The following is a 17,914-nucleotide window of genomic DNA, read 5'->3' on the forward strand; positions in this document are numbered from 1 at the left end:
TGGGTCGAGTCATTCTCCTCGAGTCGAGCCCGCTCCTCGAGTCGATTCACCCTCCTCGAGTTGAATCTTGCTCCTCGAGTCGAGTCATTCTCCTCGAGTCGAGCCTTGCTCCTCGAGTCGAGTCACTCTCCTCGAGTCGAGCCATGCTCCTCGAGTCGAGTCATTCTCCTCGAGTCGAGTCTTGCTCCTCGAATCGAGTCATTCTTCTCGAGTCGAGCCTCGCTCCTCGGGTCGAGTCACCCTCTTCGAGTCGAGTCTTGCTGCTCGAGTCGGGTCATTCTGCTCGAGTCGAGCCTCGCTCCTCGGGTCGAGTCACCCTCCTCGAGTCGAGTCTTGCTCCTTGAGTCGAGTCATTCTCCTCGAGTCAAGTCTTGCTCCTCGAGTCGAGTCATTCTCCTCGAGTCGAGCCTTACTCCTCGAGTCGAGTCTTGCTCCTCGAGTCGAGTCATTCTCCTCGAGTCGAGCCTCACTCCTCGAGTCGAGTCTTGCTCCTCGTGTCGAGCCAGTCTCCTCGAGTCGAGCCTTGTTCCTCTAGTCAAATCGCTCTCCTCGAGGTGAGTCTTGCTCTTCGAGTCATGTTGTTCTCCTCGATTCGAGTCTTGCTCCTCGAGTCAAGTTGTTCTCCTCGATTCGAGCCTTGCTCCTCGAATCAAGTCACTCTCCTCGAGTCGAGTCTCGCTCCTCGGGTCGAGTCACCTGTAACGATTCGAAGAACAGGCTAGCCAAAGCGAGACTATTGCAAAACAAAACAAACAAACAAACAGAGGGAAACTTACCCTCTAGGCGTAAAAAACGCCCTGACAGAAGAAGTCTACATCGCTACCCATTACGATGTCCCTTCATGTCTTCAGCAGAGATTATCTACTCCGGCATTGACAAAAAAGTCAGCCCGAATCAGAGTGACACTGATCCAAAGGCCTCAACAGAGACTCGTACTCACATATGGGGAATAAGGGCCGATCTTCTGAATGCAGACGGAGAAGCGTCACCAAAGTTGGAAGGGCGGATGCCCCGTGAGACCGACTTATGCTTGATACGTGATCGAACTTTGAACACTGATCCCCGAGCAGTCAAAGCCCTCCGGTGCGGCAGAGCCTTCCACCAGGTACCACTCCGCCTTCTCGAAGCATCGGCCTGCAGCATCAACCTCCGTCTTTGAGACCTCGGAATGAGCACGCCTTTGCGAAACGCAAAAGTGCAGTCGCCTTCCAAGCTGGCCAAGATGGACGCCATGATCTTCCCCTAATAGGTCACGATTACATAATCATCACCCTGCTAGTCGCCATCGATTCCCACGAACTCCGCTTGAAAATAACATCAAACAAAACGCCATCGAAAAAAGACTTGGGCATGACTTCGCCAAAAGATCACCAAGCCGCGACACGCCAGAACGCCCCTGCACACACGCATGCCCTACTTGCGCGCGCATGTCCCCGTTGCTCCGGGGCTAGAGCGACGGATGCAAATGCGTCCGCCTCGCCCATGTTGAGCTACGCCTCCCATCCGCTTGGATCCTCCTCCACATGTTGATCACACCATCATGTTGAGAGAGACAGAAAAGCGAGAGAAAGCACATGCAATTGTGAGAATATTCTTTATAATTACAAACGCTTCGCAACGGCGAGGCTCTGGGAAATAAATTTTCCTCAAACACCCGGCGGAAACAACTAAAAGTTCACCACCCGAGCAATGAACTTGGGGGCTAATTTGTCGGTCGTTTTCGGAAATCCCGGATCGCCGAGAAGACACACCGCTCAAAGGACCAATGGCCAGGCTAAAGGTCCTGAAGAGTGGCAAGCCTTCCGTCACGAGTCGACTGGCAGGCCCTCGTGCCAAACTCTCAGCACCTCAAGTCGAGCCTCGCTCCTTAAGTTGAGTAATTCTCCTCGAGTCCAGCCTCGCTCCTTGAGATAAGCCATTCTCCTCAAGTCGAGCCTCGAGTCGTTCTCCTCGAGTCGAGCCTCGCTCCTCGAGTCGAGCCTCGAGTCGCTCCTCGAGTCGAGCCTCGAGTCATTCTCTTCGAGTCGAGCCTCGCTCCTCGAGTCGAGCCTCGCTCCTCGAGTCGAGCCTCAAGTAGTTCCTCGAGTCGAGCCTCGGGTCGCTCCTCGAGTCGAGCCTCGAGTCGTTCTCCTCGAGTATAGACATTCATATTTCGCATAACAAGCGTGATATCCGAAGACCGCTAAGGCCCAAAAGAGTCCGACGAGACGAGTCGTGCACCACGCACCCCTCAAGGAAACCGCCCGCGCGGCACGCCGCGCCGGCCAGCCATGCACAGCAAGCCGCGTGCCACGCCAAGACACGACCGCGCCGCACGGCGCGCGCCGTGCGCCTCCACTCGAAGTTGAACGCCCCCTAGTCCCACATGGACAAAAAAGAAGCCTCTTAAGGCCCTCAAACACCTATAAATACACCCCCTCATTGAGGGGAAAGCCATCCCATTCATTCTCAAGGAACTTGAGACTTTTCTCTGCTTCTCTGGATGCCATCCTTGGCCTGAAGCGGATTCTCCTCGATTTCTCGTTCTCAGAGATTCCGAAGCACTCCGTGGGACTCCTGAGTGCCGCCTCTCTCGATCGAACGATTAATCTCGAGCCCACGAGTGCTCTAACGATTTTCGACTGAAAATCGCCTACGCGTCTAGCACACTAGACGCGTCCACCATTTCCGACTGGGAATCGCGTACGCGTCCGAAATCTCCGCCACGACAAGGAACTCTTGACTTAGAGTCTTCCACATCTCCAAAAGAGAGAAAACACACATTCTCTCTCGCGCCCGCGATCTCCGAAGTTCTGAGACGTCGCCGAGGACTCCTCCGCACACTGTCTCCTTCGTCGAGTACGCTTCTCCCTCAGGCTCCGCGCCTTACACTGCGTAACATACGCCTTGAACTACGTTCCGACCTGATCCCTATTCACACGGGTACGTAGGCAGCCGACACATAAGGCACGGTCACTCCTCCTCCTCACCCATTCCCTCTTCCGGGAGGCGAGTTGATCGGAGAAAGCCTAGCTCGAGACTTTCGAGTTCACATTTTTGGCCCGGGTGCGATCACTTGGTCCGGCCTTGAATCGAACCGCCCGAGGTATACAATCGTTGTTCATTTTCGTGCGACAACATATATATATATATATATATATATATATATATGTACTAAATATTCGTAAGTATATAAAAGTTTGTATGTGAAAAACAAAACAGAACTTTTTTTATTACAATTTTGATGATTAACAAAATCGATTAATACATGAGATCAAAGACAACCACCGTTTATCGATAAAAGCAACACAATCGAATATAAAACAAGACGCTTTCTTATACAAAAGACTTATTGGGATACAAAAAACAATTGATGTCGACACATATACATGTTTCATCAAAGGCTTGCGAGCTCAGTTTTTGGATTTCAAGTATTCCTCCATTTCAGCCAACCAAAGGTCGGCGAAGTCGCAGTGCTTCGTTGCCTCGAACCAGGGCCCTCCGCGAGTGTAGTGTACGGCCTTGGGCAACTCGCCGTCCACTGCCTTGTCGTGTCCCTCGAGGAAGTTCCAGACAAAAGGGACCGAGCCGATCTCCGAGTCGTCGAGCCACTGGAAGCGGTGGAGAAACGCACCGGACTCAGTGTTCACGATCTCCGGTGTCAAAACTTGGTTCTTGGGATGGTCACAATTGTAGAGCACCATGGACGACCAGTTCTTTCGGGGATACACAGTCTGAACCGCGCCGTCCATCTTCGTGGCTTCCTTGGGAGTGTAATCGTGGTGGACGCACATCACCGCGTACCTATATGCAAAAACAAAGTTCGGAAAGGATTAACTTGTAAACTTCTAAAAAATTAAATCAAAAGTTTAGAAATTAATTTTGAGGGGGTTTATGCCCCATAGGCTTGAAGTCTCGGACGGAGCCAAAAATTTATATTAAGGTGGTTAATATTCAAAAATAAATTTGGGAGAGATTAATTTGTAAACTTTTAAGTTAAAAAATAAAAAACTTGAAGAAAATATAAAAATATTTTTCGAGGGGTAGGTGTGAATTAGCTCAGTCACTGTACCTATACGGGAATTGAGCCAGAAACCTAACATGCAAAAACAAAGTGCGAACGGACTAACTTGTAAACTTAAAAAAAAATAAAACAAAAGTGTACAAATTAATTTTGTGGAACGGAGCTAAAAATTTAAATTAGGGTGGTTAATATGAAAAAATAAATTTGGGAGGGACTAATTTGTAAATTTTTGAATTAAAATAAATTAGGGTAGGCCTGAATTAGCTCCGACACTGTACCTATCGTCGATCAGATCACGGAGCTCCTTGACGTCGGCAAGGTAGAGGAAATCGCAATCCACGAACACAGCCCAGCCTTTGTAATCGGCGAGGTGTGGAGTGAGGAAGCGAGTGAAAGAGAATTCTGTGCTCTCGGTCTCCCCTCTCTCGCGCCAGTACAGACCGTTCTTCCTCAGTTCAGGCTGCTTCATTGCAATGATTTCGACCGGGATCGTCGACCGCTTCAGGATCGAGTGCCGACAAACCTCGTACGCGAGGTCTTCGCGGGAGTCGTACCCGACGAAGATCCTGAACGGCTTCTCTGCTGGAGCTGGCATTGTAATCACGAAGAGCTGATCTATGAGTCTGATTTGAAGTTCGTAGTTTTTTTCCCTTTCAAATGAATTCAGATGTAAATATTCCGAGTTTTCTTCTCGTATTTATACAAAAAAGTGAACGTCAGGCAATATTTTGGACCAGACTGCGGCATTATTAATAAATGAAGGGAATCGTACCCAAGCTTACTAGAAACAAAAAAAGAAACGAGAGAGAGAGAGAGAGAGAGAGAGAGAGAGAGAGAGAGAGAGAGAGAGAGAGAGAGAGAGAGAGAGAGAGAGAGAGAGTGACATAATCTTTTTTTTTCCCTCATAAGAGAGTGACATACTTAGAATCTAATTTCGACTTTTAGGCTGGCAAAGAGAATCTTAATGGAATATGGTGAATATATACTATTTAAAATGAAAAGGACAAATTGCATGACTTCTAATTTAAGAAAACAATTTCAATTAGACACTAGGTAGTAGTACAATTTCAATTAGACAGTAGGTAGTACTACTACCTAGTGTGACATAGTACCTAGTAGGTACTTTTTAAGATATTGCGATTCTTATCCTGCAAATAACCGAATGTGAAAATTAACTACGAAATAATAACAAAACAAAAATAAAATTTTACGGAGGTTCATCCAACTGTGGTCTACGTCTTCTTTCTATCACTTGTCCCTGCTATTTAATAATCCTCCCAAGTGTTTTATGTATCTCACAATGTATTAACGCCTCTCAATGTGTGTTTTAAAATGCTCGTGCAAACGAGTAATTTTAGACGGTCCTAGAAACGTAGTCTCTGGGTTTTCAAGATCTGAATCAGAAGCTAGGGATTTGAGGATTTAGCTTCAGAGAAAAGAGACGAAGAGAAAGAAGAAAATACTTGAATTTCTCATTGATCTAGAAAAGAAAATAATACAAAAATATATAAAGAGCAACGGTAACAAAGATACCGTAAAGACAAAAATTCCCTCACTTACAAATAGAAAAGTAAGGGCAAAAGCGTAAAACAACAAAACTAAAACAACTCTGACTACATCGCTGATTACAAATACAAAGCTAATTTCTTAATACTCCCCCTCAAGCTGGACGAAAAATGTCATTGAGTGCAAGCTTGGACATAATAGAACGCAAGGCTGGGGCTGAGAGTGGCTTCGTAAATGCATCTGCAAGCTGATGCTGAGAACGAATAGGTAACAACTTCACTTCTCCACGTTGCACATGATCACGCACAAAATAGAGATCAATCTCTATATGCTTGGTGCGTTCATGGAAAACCGGATTAGTGGCAATGTATACCGCTGCTTGGTTATCACAGAACAAAACTGTAGGACCTCCTTGTGTAACATGAAGATCACGTAGCAGTTGCTGCAACCAAAGCATTTCACTGGTGGCAAAGGCTAATGCCATGTACTCGGCTTCTGCAGATGACCTTGACACCGTGCTCTGCTTCTTGGACTTCCATGCCACCAGGCTATCTCCAATGAACACGCAAAAACCGGTTCTGGAACGTCTTGTGTCTGTGCACGTTCCCCAATCAGCATCTGTGAAGCCCTTCAACTGTGTAGATGAAGATGAAGAGTAGAATAATCCTTGTCCAGGTGAGCTTTTGATATATCTCAAGAGTCTATGTGCAGCCTGCAAGTGAATATCACGAGGTGCCTGTAAAAATTGACTCAATGAATTCACTGTAAAAGAAATATCTGGACGAGTAATGGTCAAATATAACAAACGACCAATCAAGCTTCTATAATGAGTTATATCTTCCAAAGGAACACCATCTTTGGAATTCAAAACCATATTTGGACTCATGGGTGTAGGAACAGGTTTAGAGTCTAGAAAGCCATAATCTTCTAGAATTTGCAAGGCATATTGTCTTTGATTTACAACAATACCAGTAGAAGACCTGGCTATCTCCAATCCAAGGAAAAACTTTAAGGGACCTAGATCTTTAAGTTTAAACTTGGATTGAAGATAGGTCTTTTCTGAGTCTATGACCTTTTGATTTGGTCCTGCAACAATTATATCATCTACATAAAGCAAGATAAGGACAAAATCATTTGCAGAACCACGTGTAAACAATGAATAATCTGACTTAGACTGTTTAAAACCGGAGCCACATATGGCATGTGTGAAGGTGATGTTCCACTGTCGAGACGCTTGTTTCAAGCCGTATATCGATTTGTGCAACTTGCACACAAGCTTCCCTTCACCATGTTGTTGCTCCCCCTATTTCTCGTAACCCATAGGTAAGTCCATATAGACTTCCTCAAATAAGTCACCATTCAGAAAAGCATTGTTAATATCTAACTGAGCCAAAATTCAATTTTGTGAAGCAGCTAAAGCTAATAAGACTTTGACAGTGGTAAGCTTAGCGACAGGTGAGAAGGTATCAATGAAATCTACTCCCTCTCTTTGATTATACCCTTTAGCCACTAATCTGGCTTTATGTCTTGACAGTGTCCCATTAGAGTTATATTTGTTTGTGTAAATCCATCGGCATCCAATGCTCTTCTTTGATTGTGGTAGTGGGACAATAGACCAGGTATGGTTGTCTTCCATAGCCTTTAGCTCTTCTGACATTGCTTGTTGCCAATGTTTGTGCTTACAAGCTTGGTGATAATATTGGGGTTCATAGTTATTTGAGATGGAAAGAACATAATTCTGAAAGTTATGTGATAAAGAATCATAACTACAAACATTTGAAATATGATGAGGAGAAGGAGCTTTAACACCTGGTATTGCTCTAACAATACTACAATGGTAGTCTTTGAGCTTAGTGGGAGGCATTCTTGGCCTGTCTGATCTCCTTATGTGCTCACAAGGTTGAGTATCTTGACTCATATCCACTTGCTCAGTGTTGGTGTTGTCAATGGAAGCACCAGTATTTTCAAAAGTTGGTTGTGGTACCTGTTCTTCACTATGCTTGACAAACACATAGTCATCGTTAGGATGCTCAATGATAGCAGGCATAGGTAAAACTATGTTTGGAAAGGGGTCAATGATCATGTTTTTCACTTTTTCACTGTGTTTTGGAAAGGGGTCAATGATCATGTTTTTCACTTTTTCACTGTGAAAAGGAAAAACAAGCTCATGAAAAATAACATGACGAGATACAAATATTTCTCTAGATTGTAAATCAAGTAACCGATATCCCTTGATCCCAGGTGGGTACCCAATAAAGACACACTTCCTTGCTCTTGGCATGAACTTAGTTCTATGTCCCTGCAAAGTGGATGCAAAAACTAGACAGCTGAAGTTATAATCAACATCTTTTCCAAATAAAATGTTAAAGGGACATTTATTGGAAATTAAAGGGGTTGGTGTCCTGTTAATCAGATACACTGCTGTCAGAATACACTCTGACCAGTATTCAATTGGAATTTGTGCCTGGAAATATAAAGCTCTTGACACATTGAGAATATGTTGATGCTTGCGCTCCATCACCGAGTTTTGCTGAGGAGTTTCTACACAAGAGTACTGGTGTAGAATGCCATGCTTGGAGAAAAAATATGCAAAAACTAATTCCTTGGCATTATCGAATCTAAATTGTTTTATAGTGCAGGAAAATTGATTTTTGACCATAGCACAAAACTTAGGAATCAAAAGATGAACATCTGCTTTATTTCTCATGAGATAAACCCAACAAAACCTACTACAATCATCAACAAGAGTAAGAAAGAATCTATATCCTCACTACAAGAAATACCACTTTTAGCGACGATGAACTCGTCGCTAATAAATCGTCGCTAATCACCCTTTTAGCGACGATAATATCGTCGCTAATTGTTTGGTGCCAAAAATATTGAAGTTTGGCGGCAAAGATAATTAGCGACGAATTTATCGTCGCTAATTTGTTTTTGTCGTCGCTAAGTTCGTGGGAATATAATTAGCGACGATTTTATCGTCGCTAATTATTTGTGAATTCATTTAGCGACGATTTAATCGTCGCTAATTGATTTCGAATTTTAACGAATTTTAAAGAGGGAAGAATCCCTCCCATTTAATTAAAACGAAATGATTTAGCGACGATTTGGTCGTCGCTAAAGATGTGAAATTTACTATTAGCGACGACTAAATCGTCGCTAAATGCCAGGTTCAATTAAGTTGATTTAGCGACGATTTGTAATCAATTAGCGACGATTTTATCGTCGCTAAATGTCTTTAAATACCAGATCACGACCCAGTTCCCTCATTCACTCCCAAACCCTAAAATCCCCATTTTTCTCTGGTTTCTCCTCCTCCGCCGTGCACCTCTTCCGCCGTGTGCCGCCAACGCAGTCGACGCCGTGTGCCTCCCCGGTAAGTCTCTCCCTCCTCACTTCTCTCTCTCTCCTCACATCTCTCTCCTAATTTCTCTCTCATGTCTGCAGCTCCTCCGCCGCCGCTCCACCACCGACGCCGTCCTCGTCCTCGTCCGTCCGCCCCGGTCCGGCAGCGCTGCTCTTCCCCGCTTCCCGCGCGCGCGCCGTTTGCTGTCACGGTAAGTTTTTTTTTTATAACTTTATATATATATATATATATATATATATATATATATATTAGTTATTTATATAATTAATATATTAGTTATATATATTAGTTATTTATATATATAACTTTATTTATATATTAGTTATAAATATAAATGAATTAATTAGTTATAAATGTAAATGAATTAATTAGTTATATTTACATAATTTAGTATAAATATTTATATTTATAGAACTAATTAGTTTAAATTAGGTATAAATTTAAATTAGTTATAAATATTTATATTAGGTAATTTAAATTAGTTTATAGAATTAATTAGTTTAAATTAGTTATTTATATTAATTAGTTTACACAAATATTTAAATTAGTTATAAATTTTAATATTAGGTATAAATATTTAAATTAGTTATAAATATTTATATTAGGTAAAATTATGTAAAAACATGTAAAAACAATTACTTAGTTTATGTAAATTAAATGGAATTGTATTTAATTCTTTTTACAAATGATTAAAAATGTGAAATTAATTAGTTGATATGGATTATGAATTTTAATAATCGAACCACTGAGGTTGGATTTATTGTTAGTTTTAGGATGTTTCTATGCAGGTTTTAAAGTTAAAGGCTTGATGCCGGGTTTTTAAGTTTATAGGGGAGGTTCTGCCGAAATTTTGGTAGGATCGTAAAATTATAATATAAAATCCGAAAACTACTAAATTTTGAAATGTTCAATCTATAGGTAAAATGAGTTATCCAAATAGGAATTGGATAATCGAGGACCAACGTTTAAGCGTTGAGTTTGCGGCTGGCATGACAGAGTTCATGACAATGGCCCGACAACACGTAAACATCGAAGGACGTGTTAAGTGTCCATGTAAGAGGTGTAACAACGTATTGATGCAAACAATTCCTGATATAGAGAATCATCTCTTTATCAGAGGATTTAAGAGGAATTACACGAGGTGGAACTTTCACGGGAGGAAGAAGATGATGTAATACAGTATCAGACGGATTACAGAGGAGGAGGTGGGATGTTTGATGTTGTACACGATATCTTAGATCACAACGACGTAGACGATGACGATGACAGTATTGACCCGAATGCAGAATACCAGAGTGGACAGTTCGATGACCTTTTCAGCGACCTGAACACAGAATTATGGCCGGGTTGTACGGAGTATTCGTCACTCTCCTTTGTTGTCACGTTGATGCATTTGAAAGTGATGAACAAGTGGACAAATAAGTCGTTTGATCAGCTACTGAAAGTACTGAAAAAGTCTCATCCGATCGGCAACAAGATTCCAGAGTCACACTACGAAGCAAAGGCGAAATTGCGTCGATTTGGTATGGGTTACGAGTCGATTCACGTCTGCAAACATGATTGCGCGTTGTTTTGGAAGGACAACGCCAATATAGACGAGTGTCCAGTTTGTAATGAGAGCCGGTGGCTGAAGAAAGACGGTGGAAAAAAAGTAGCGCATAAAGTGTTGCGCTACTTTCCACTGAAAGATCGACTTAAGCGACTGTACGCGAGTCGGCACACAGCTCTAGAGATGCAGTGGCACGAGAATGAACGTATTAAGGAGGATGGTGTACTGCGACATCCTGCAGACGGAGCAACGTGGAAGAAGATCAACCGAAAATATCCCATGTTTGCAGCAGAACCGAGGAACGTCCGACTTGGACTTGCCGCCGATGGTTTCAACCCATTTGGTGACATGAGTTCATCGTACAGTATGTGGCTGGTAGTTTTGACTGCGTACAATTTACCTCCGTGGTTGTGCATGAAAACATCATAATTGATGTTAACATTGCTTATACCAGGTCGTAGTGCGCCGGGAAAAGACATGGACGTTTTCTTACAACCGCTGATTGATGAGTTGAAGGAATTGTGAGAAACCGGTGTTGTGTTGAGAGATGGTTCGACCGGTGAGCTATTCAGGTTGTTTTCCGTACTTCTATGGATGGTGAATGATTTTCCAGCGAGAAGCAGTTTGTCGGGATGGAGTGGTCAAGGGTACCTTGCTTGTCCGACGTGTAACAACGACACACCATCTTTCAAGGCTCGAAACAAGATTGTTTACTGCGATCATCGTCGATTCTTGCCGTTGTTACACCCGATGAGGAAGAGCAAACTGTACAAGGTACGAAATGAGAAATGACCACCACCAGTGAGAAAATCAGCGAGCGATATACTTCGACAATTGCGATTAGTGGGAGATGCAACCCCGGGGAAGCACCCTGACTTCGGCGGGAAGAAACGAAAGCGCGATGCGAGTGAGCTGAATTGGACAAAGAAAAGTATTTTCTTCGAGTTGCCGTATTGGTCGAGTCTTAGGCTGAAGCATAACCTCGATGTAATGCATATAGAAAAGAATGTATGCGACAATCTTGTGGGTACCTTGCTGAACATCGAGGGGAAGATGAAAGACACAGATAAGGCGCGGTTGACTTTGGCGGACTGGAACATAAGGCACGAGCTTCATTTGTACCAAGAAGGAGATAGATGGATGAAACCGCCGTCGTCATACACTCTGACACCTTCAAAACGGAAGCGGTTTACTGAGTTCTTGAGATCTGTCAGCTTTCCCGATGGTTTTGCGGGGAATTTGAAGAAGAATGTTACAGCGGATGGGAGGTTGACGGATTTGAAGTCTCACGATTGTCACGTGATTATGCAGCGCTTATTGGCTCCTGCTATTCGTCCTTTTCTGGATCGAACCATTCGAGATGCCATAATAGAGCTCTGCAACTTCTTCAGACTTATTTGCTCTAGAACGCTGGTAATTTCAGACATTGAGAAGGCGCAGGAGGATGTGAAGCTTATATTGTGTAAGCTGGAATGAATTTTCCCGCCTGATTTCTTCACAATCATGGTTCATTTGGTAATGCATCTACCGGAGGAGGCAATTAACGGAGGTCCAGTTCATATGCGGTGGATGTATCCATTTGAGAGATACCTTGGAACACTCAAGAACTTTGTGCGTAATCGAGCTAGACCAGAGGGTTCAATTGCCGAAGCCTATGTTATAGACGAAGCATTGACATTCTGCTCAAGGTATCTAGAAGGCGTTGAGAATCGTTTCAACATGCCCCAACGAACAGACGTCGTGTCTAAATTCGAAGGTGTCGAACGGGAGTTATCGGTATTTCAGTCATCAAGTTGTCGGCCTTACGGGAAGATGACCACGATACGCTTAGATGAGAATATACGATTGCTCGCTGACTGGTACATTTTACGAAATTGTCCCGAAATTGACGATTTCATGAGGTAAATGAGTGAAATAAATTAACTTGAATTATTTATACGAAGAGATGTTTTAAATGAACATGAATTTTATTTCAGTGAACACATAGGTCTCATGGAATTAGAAGGTCGGCCAGATGTTGAAAAAGCGCATCGACTTGAGTTCCCAAAATGATTTTGGGAAAAGGTATTTGACTAATTAACTCAAAGAATATGATTAAACTCGCTTCGACACTAACCGACTCGTTAATGGTTGTATGTAGGTATTTCGCATGAGCCAAGACGGATTATCCGTATCCTCCGAATTATATGCATTGGCATTGGGACCACATTTCGCACAACAGACGTATCCGTGTTGTGTGGTGAACATAGTTAAATTTATCTCCCGTCAACGTGATAGCAGAAGAATGACTCAGAATAGCGGGGTATGTGTACCAAGTGAAGGAGGTCACGACTTTTACGGTCAAGTAGAAAACGTCATTGTCTTGACGTATCAGAACAATTGTCGTGTCGTCTTATTTCAATGTCGTTGGTTCGGTGACCAAGATCCGAGGAAAAGGACACGCAACGACAATAACTTGACAAGCGTGTATGTGGCAAAATAATGGTACAAAGACGAGCCATTTATTTTGGCAACTCAGGCGAAACAAGTTTTCTACTTAGAAGATAACTTGAATGGTCTTGATTGGCGAATCGTCGAAGAGTGTAATCATCGAAATGTGTGGGATCTTCCTGATATTGACCTCATTCTTGGTCAATCTTCGTCTTCAGTTAAATTGTCAGTAGAACCGTCAGATTTAGATTCACTGTCGACCCGTCATCAGTCTGCGATACCAGAGCCCGTGAGCAACGACGCAGTGAACTTGTTGGAAAATATTGAAGAAGAAGAGTTTATCGATGACGAAGAAACTGAGGACGAAGATTTGATAGAAGATGATAATTCGTCAGACGACGATGATTGATAGTATATAACGTTTTTCATTTACTTACTAAATTAACTGATTTAAATCATTACGAATGCATAACTAAATAAATTTTGTTTTGAATTTCAGATGGCTGCGGCTACAGGAGCTGGAGGCAGCGGAGGCGGGGATGACTTCTTAGCCCGTCTCCCGAATTATTGCCAGTCGGCGCCCGTACGTGATGGCGTCGAAGAAGAAGAGGAGGATATCGAACCGGCCGTGCGTGGGCCGACGGTCGGGCTTTGATCTGAGCATGCACGGCGCCCCGGGGTGAAGGAAGTCGTTATTTATAACGAGGAGTTTCAGTCGTTCTTGCAGCCAGAGCGCGAGATGGATCCGGATCTCGCGATGTTCGCGAACACGCTCGGGTTGGTCGTCCGAGACAAGATCTCGCCTACGGTCCCAAGGTGGACGAATGCGAACGTGGGGCCGGCGAAGGAGGCCGAGATCCGAGCAGTGATTTGAGACAAGTACGACATTCGAGTCGATGGTGATGCAACCGGGAAGAAGAAGGCGATTGTCGATGCGGCAATCATTCGAGACGCGAAGACTCGTCTTCGCGATTGGAGGCATACCTTGCGGTCATGGTTCGACATTGACTGCAAGAGCAGCATACATGTGGTGTGGTCGCTGAAACCGAGGACCGTTAAGCTCGACACCGAATGGGAGACGCTGATACAACGATATACGAGCGATGAGTTTAAGGTAATCAAATCATTTACGTTAAATATGTGTTTACCCTTTTATTAAACGATTTGTTATTTACTTGTACGTTTACTTATATTACAGGCCATACAAGCGAAGAACAAGGCGAATCGCGCGAAGAAGAAGACGAAGACTCGACAGGGGACGATTGGGTTCTCGACCCACCGCATGAAGAACGTAAGTTTTATGTTTATATGATACATCAAATAGTTAAAATTATCTAACACTTGAAGTTTTGTTTACATGCATGCAGAAGAGCGCCGAGACAGGCGCTTTCGAGAGCTTGTTTGCGAACTACAAGTGCCAACATCAGTCCGACAAGTCCGAATGGCTGACTCCTGAAGCCTCCGCACGTTATGTAAGTTTACATTTATTTTTCTTATTTTTCGATTAATATATACTAACTAGTTAATTATATCAGGATCGACTGGTCGATAGGTTCAACACTTTGCGAGCGGAGGCTGAGCAACAAGGAGCGGACGTTGATATTTCCGTCCTAGAGCAGCAGGCGATCCGCGATATTATGGGTTCGCGGACTGATCACTTGACCGGCGTCGGACGTTTGGTGCCACAGGGAGCACGGATGGCGGCTGAAGTCGCCGAAGTCTACGGTTCGGAGGCTGGCACGTCGCAACCAGGATATAGAAGGAGGTGTTGACATCGACCCTCGCCGCGTTCGCCGAGGCAATACAGAGTCAGGTGCCCGGCCTCAACCTTAGCTCGTTCATGCCCCAATTTCCGCAGAGTTCGTAGCAGGCTCCGTCATCCCACAACCAGCAGACTCTGACGGCCGGCGTCCACACTCCGACGCCCGGCGTCCACACTCCGACGGGCGGCCAGCAGAGGACTCCCGACTCCAGCCAGCAGACGACGCCCGGCGGACCAAGTCAGTCTACTGATCAACACGTTGTTCCGCCGCAGCCAGCAGAGTTTCAGCGCCAGCAGAAGAGCGTTTCACGTCGAGGAGGGGGAAAACGAGCGCCGGGACGACAAAGCAAACGTCACGACTAGTGTTTTATTAGATATTTTGTGTATAGTAGATTATTATTTACATATTTCTCGATAACCGAAAACGTACGTAACCGGATTTTATATATTTGTTGATTTGGATAATATAATTTAGTTTTTATTTGATTTTTCATTTTAGAATTTCATAAACAAAAAACCATAAAAAATTAATAATTAACGACGAAAAAAAATAATAATAATAATAATCGTCGCTAAATATTATTACACAGAAGTAATTAGCGACGACTTTGTCGTCGCTAATTACCTGTTTCAAAATGAAAAAAAAACTTCTCGTCACGACATTTAGGGACGACATTATCGTCGCTAATATCGTCGGTAAATATTTAGCGACGAATAAATCGTCGGTAAATATTTAGCGACGAATAAATCGTCGCTAAATATATTTAGGCACGGACATTTAGCGACGATAATAATCGTCGCTAAAATCGTCGCTAAATAGATTTAGCGACGATTATTGGGTTATTACCGACGAAAAAAATCGTCGGTAATTGTCGTATTTGTTGTAGTGCCTGAATGTGAGGTCACAGAATATGGACCCCACACATCACAGTGGATAAGGTCAAAGTTCTTGTCAGACATATGATTGTTAGAGGTAAAGGGCAATCTAAGTTGTTTAGCCAAAGGGCAGATGTCACAAGGATGATTTTTATCAGAAGGAGTGTAAGAAAGCTTAGGTTTTAGAGATTCCAATCTCTTGTATGAGAGATGGCCGAGCCTATTGTGCCAAGTCTGAGCTGTAACATTGCTGACATGTGTAGCTTGATCATTCGTCAGCACAAAAAGCCCTTCATGTTCTTTACCATTGCCAATCGTCCTCCTCTTCAACATATCCTGTATAGTAAAAGCATTTTATGTAAAGGACACCATCACAGCAGAATCCAATGTCAAAGCATGTACTGAAATCAAATTAAATTTGAAATCAGGGATAAACAAAACATCTTTGAGCATCAGATTCATGTTGATAACAACATCACCATAATAATGTACTGGAATCACTGTGTGATTAGGCAGAGTAACAGTAGAATTCTTCAACATTTTCATACTAGAAAAAAGAATCCTATTCACACAAACATGGCGTGTAGCTCCAGAATCAACTATCCAATTGAGATTAGAGTGAGCAATACAACTTGATCCTCTATTTAAACAGCAAGAACCTATATGGAAAGACGTCATGTTGATGTCAATGTGACCTTCTGGTGGTGCTGGAGTGGTAATCTGATTTGAGAGCATGTTGATGATTTGGTGGATCTGTTCATTTGTCAGATTTGCCATTGTGCCTCCACCTGATTCTTGCTTTCCTTCAGTTCCACTTGCAGCCACGTTCATCTGGTTCTTTCCCTTGGGTTTGTATCCCGGAGGATATCCATGGAGCTTGTAGCACTTATCTATAGTGTGATTTGTCATCTTGCAGTGAGTACAATAGAGACGCTCCTTCTTGTTGTTGAATTTCTTCTGATCATTGAGAGCCATAGACACAGAATTGGATTGATCTTGATGAGCCAGATTGTTATAGCTCACTGATCTTTGCTTCTCATCTTGGCATACCATGGAAAAGACCTTGTTGATTGGCGGTAGAGGATCAAGGAGAAGGATCTGGCCACGAACCGTGTTGAAAGAGTCGTTCAATCCCATCAGGAATTTCATAACATACTCATTTTGCATGAATTTGAGTAATTCTTTTGATCCTCCGCACGAACAAACACATGGTGGTCTGTAAACGCTCAGTTCCTCCCAGAGAGTCTTGAGTTTCATATAGTATACGCCAACAGAATTCTGATCTTGGACGAGATTCATGATCTCTTGCCTGAGTTCAAAGATCCTAGGGCCATTTCTCTGCTCATATCTCTCTTGGAGATCCTTCCAGATATCAGTTGCTGAATCGCTGATGACAATGCTCGATGCGATTTCTTTGGTACAACAATTGAGGATCCAAGATATGACGATGTTATTGTTCCTTTGCCAGGCGTTGAGAAGATTGAGATTCGATCCATCTGGCTTGTCGATCGATCCATCGATGAATCCGAGTTTGTTCTTGATAGAGAGCGCCATTTTCATCGATCGGCTCCAAGAATGATAATTCTCACCATTCATTGGTTGAGTAACCAAGATCATCCCCGAAGAATCTGAATGATGCAGAAAATAGGGATCAATGATCTCATCGCTCGAAGTTTTCTTCCCAGCATTTCTAATCGCCGATATCTCTTCGGTCATTGATTCTTCAGTCGACATTGTCGAAGAACACGAAAGTAATCAAGGAGAAAGGAAGAAGATGTACAGGATTTCCGATCAGTCTCAGAGAAGCAAAAGTCGCTCTGATACCATTTCAAGATCTGAATCGGAAGCTAGGGATTTGAGGATTTAGCTTCAGAGAAAAGAGACGAAGAGAAATAAGAAAATACTTGAATTTCTCATTGATCCAAAAAAGAAAACAGTAAAAAAATATATAAAGAGCAACGGTAACAAAGATACCGTAAAGACAAAAAACCCCTCACTTACAAATAGAAAAGTAAGGCCAAAAGCGTAAAACAACGCTGACTACATCGCTGATTACAAATACAAAGCTAATTTCTTAATAAGGGTCACTTGGAAAAAAAAAGCATTTAAAAACTCATGTTAAAAGATAAAATAAAATCGCTTTTATTTTATTTTAGAAGCGACAAAAACACTTATAATGCTTCGCTTCTAAACATCTGTCGCTTTTAAATTCGCATATAAAATTTAGAAGCGACAATAAGTTGTCTCTATTGTCGCTTCAAGATCTTCAAAAATGTCATGTGAAAAGTCTCCCGCAAAGTGGTGGCGGAGGCAAGGTGATCGTGATGGTGTGGCGACGAGCAGTGGTGGTGGCGGCATGGTGGTGGTGGAGAGGGTTATTAGAGAGATGGAAAGAAAGCGGGATGGAGAGTGAGAGTGAGA

The 17,914-nt window shown here is 43.1% G+C and overlaps 2 protein-coding genes across 2 annotated transcripts; both read right to left on the reverse strand.

The window, feature by feature from the left end:
* Positions 1–3,189: 3,189 nt before the first annotated feature.
* Positions 3,190–4,738, reverse strand: LOC149394947 (protein CDI-like). The gene is made up of 2 exons (XM_089615457.1): positions 4,282–4,738; positions 3,190–3,783 (listed from the first exon to the last, which is right to left on the reverse strand). The coding sequence occupies exons 1-2, from the start codon at positions 4,596–4,598 to the stop codon at positions 3,393–3,395; spliced, it is 708 nt and encodes a 235-aa protein (XP_089471583.1). The 5' UTR covers positions 4,599–4,738; the 3' UTR covers positions 3,190–3,392.
* A 925-nt stretch (positions 4,739–5,663) lies between these two features.
* Positions 5,664–17,227, reverse strand: LOC149394948 (uncharacterized). Its single transcript, XM_089614160.1, has 5 exons — positions 15,935–17,227; positions 15,749–15,829; positions 7,732–7,808; positions 7,319–7,653; positions 5,664–6,613 (listed from the first exon to the last, which is right to left on the reverse strand). Exons 1-5 carry the CDS (start codon positions 17,225–17,227, stop codon positions 5,664–5,666), a joined length of 2,736 nt encoding a protein of 911 aa, XP_089470286.1.
* Positions 17,228–17,914: the final 687 nt, after the last annotated feature.

The sequence above is a fragment of the Urtica dioica genome, chromosome 5 (assembly GCF_054948205.1).
Source record: "Urtica dioica subsp. dioica isolate 48M chromosome 5, U.dioica_male_clone48M_v1_H2, whole genome shotgun sequence".
In the NCBI taxonomy this organism is placed as follows: domain Eukaryota; kingdom Viridiplantae; phylum Streptophyta; class Magnoliopsida; order Rosales; family Urticaceae; genus Urtica; species Urtica dioica.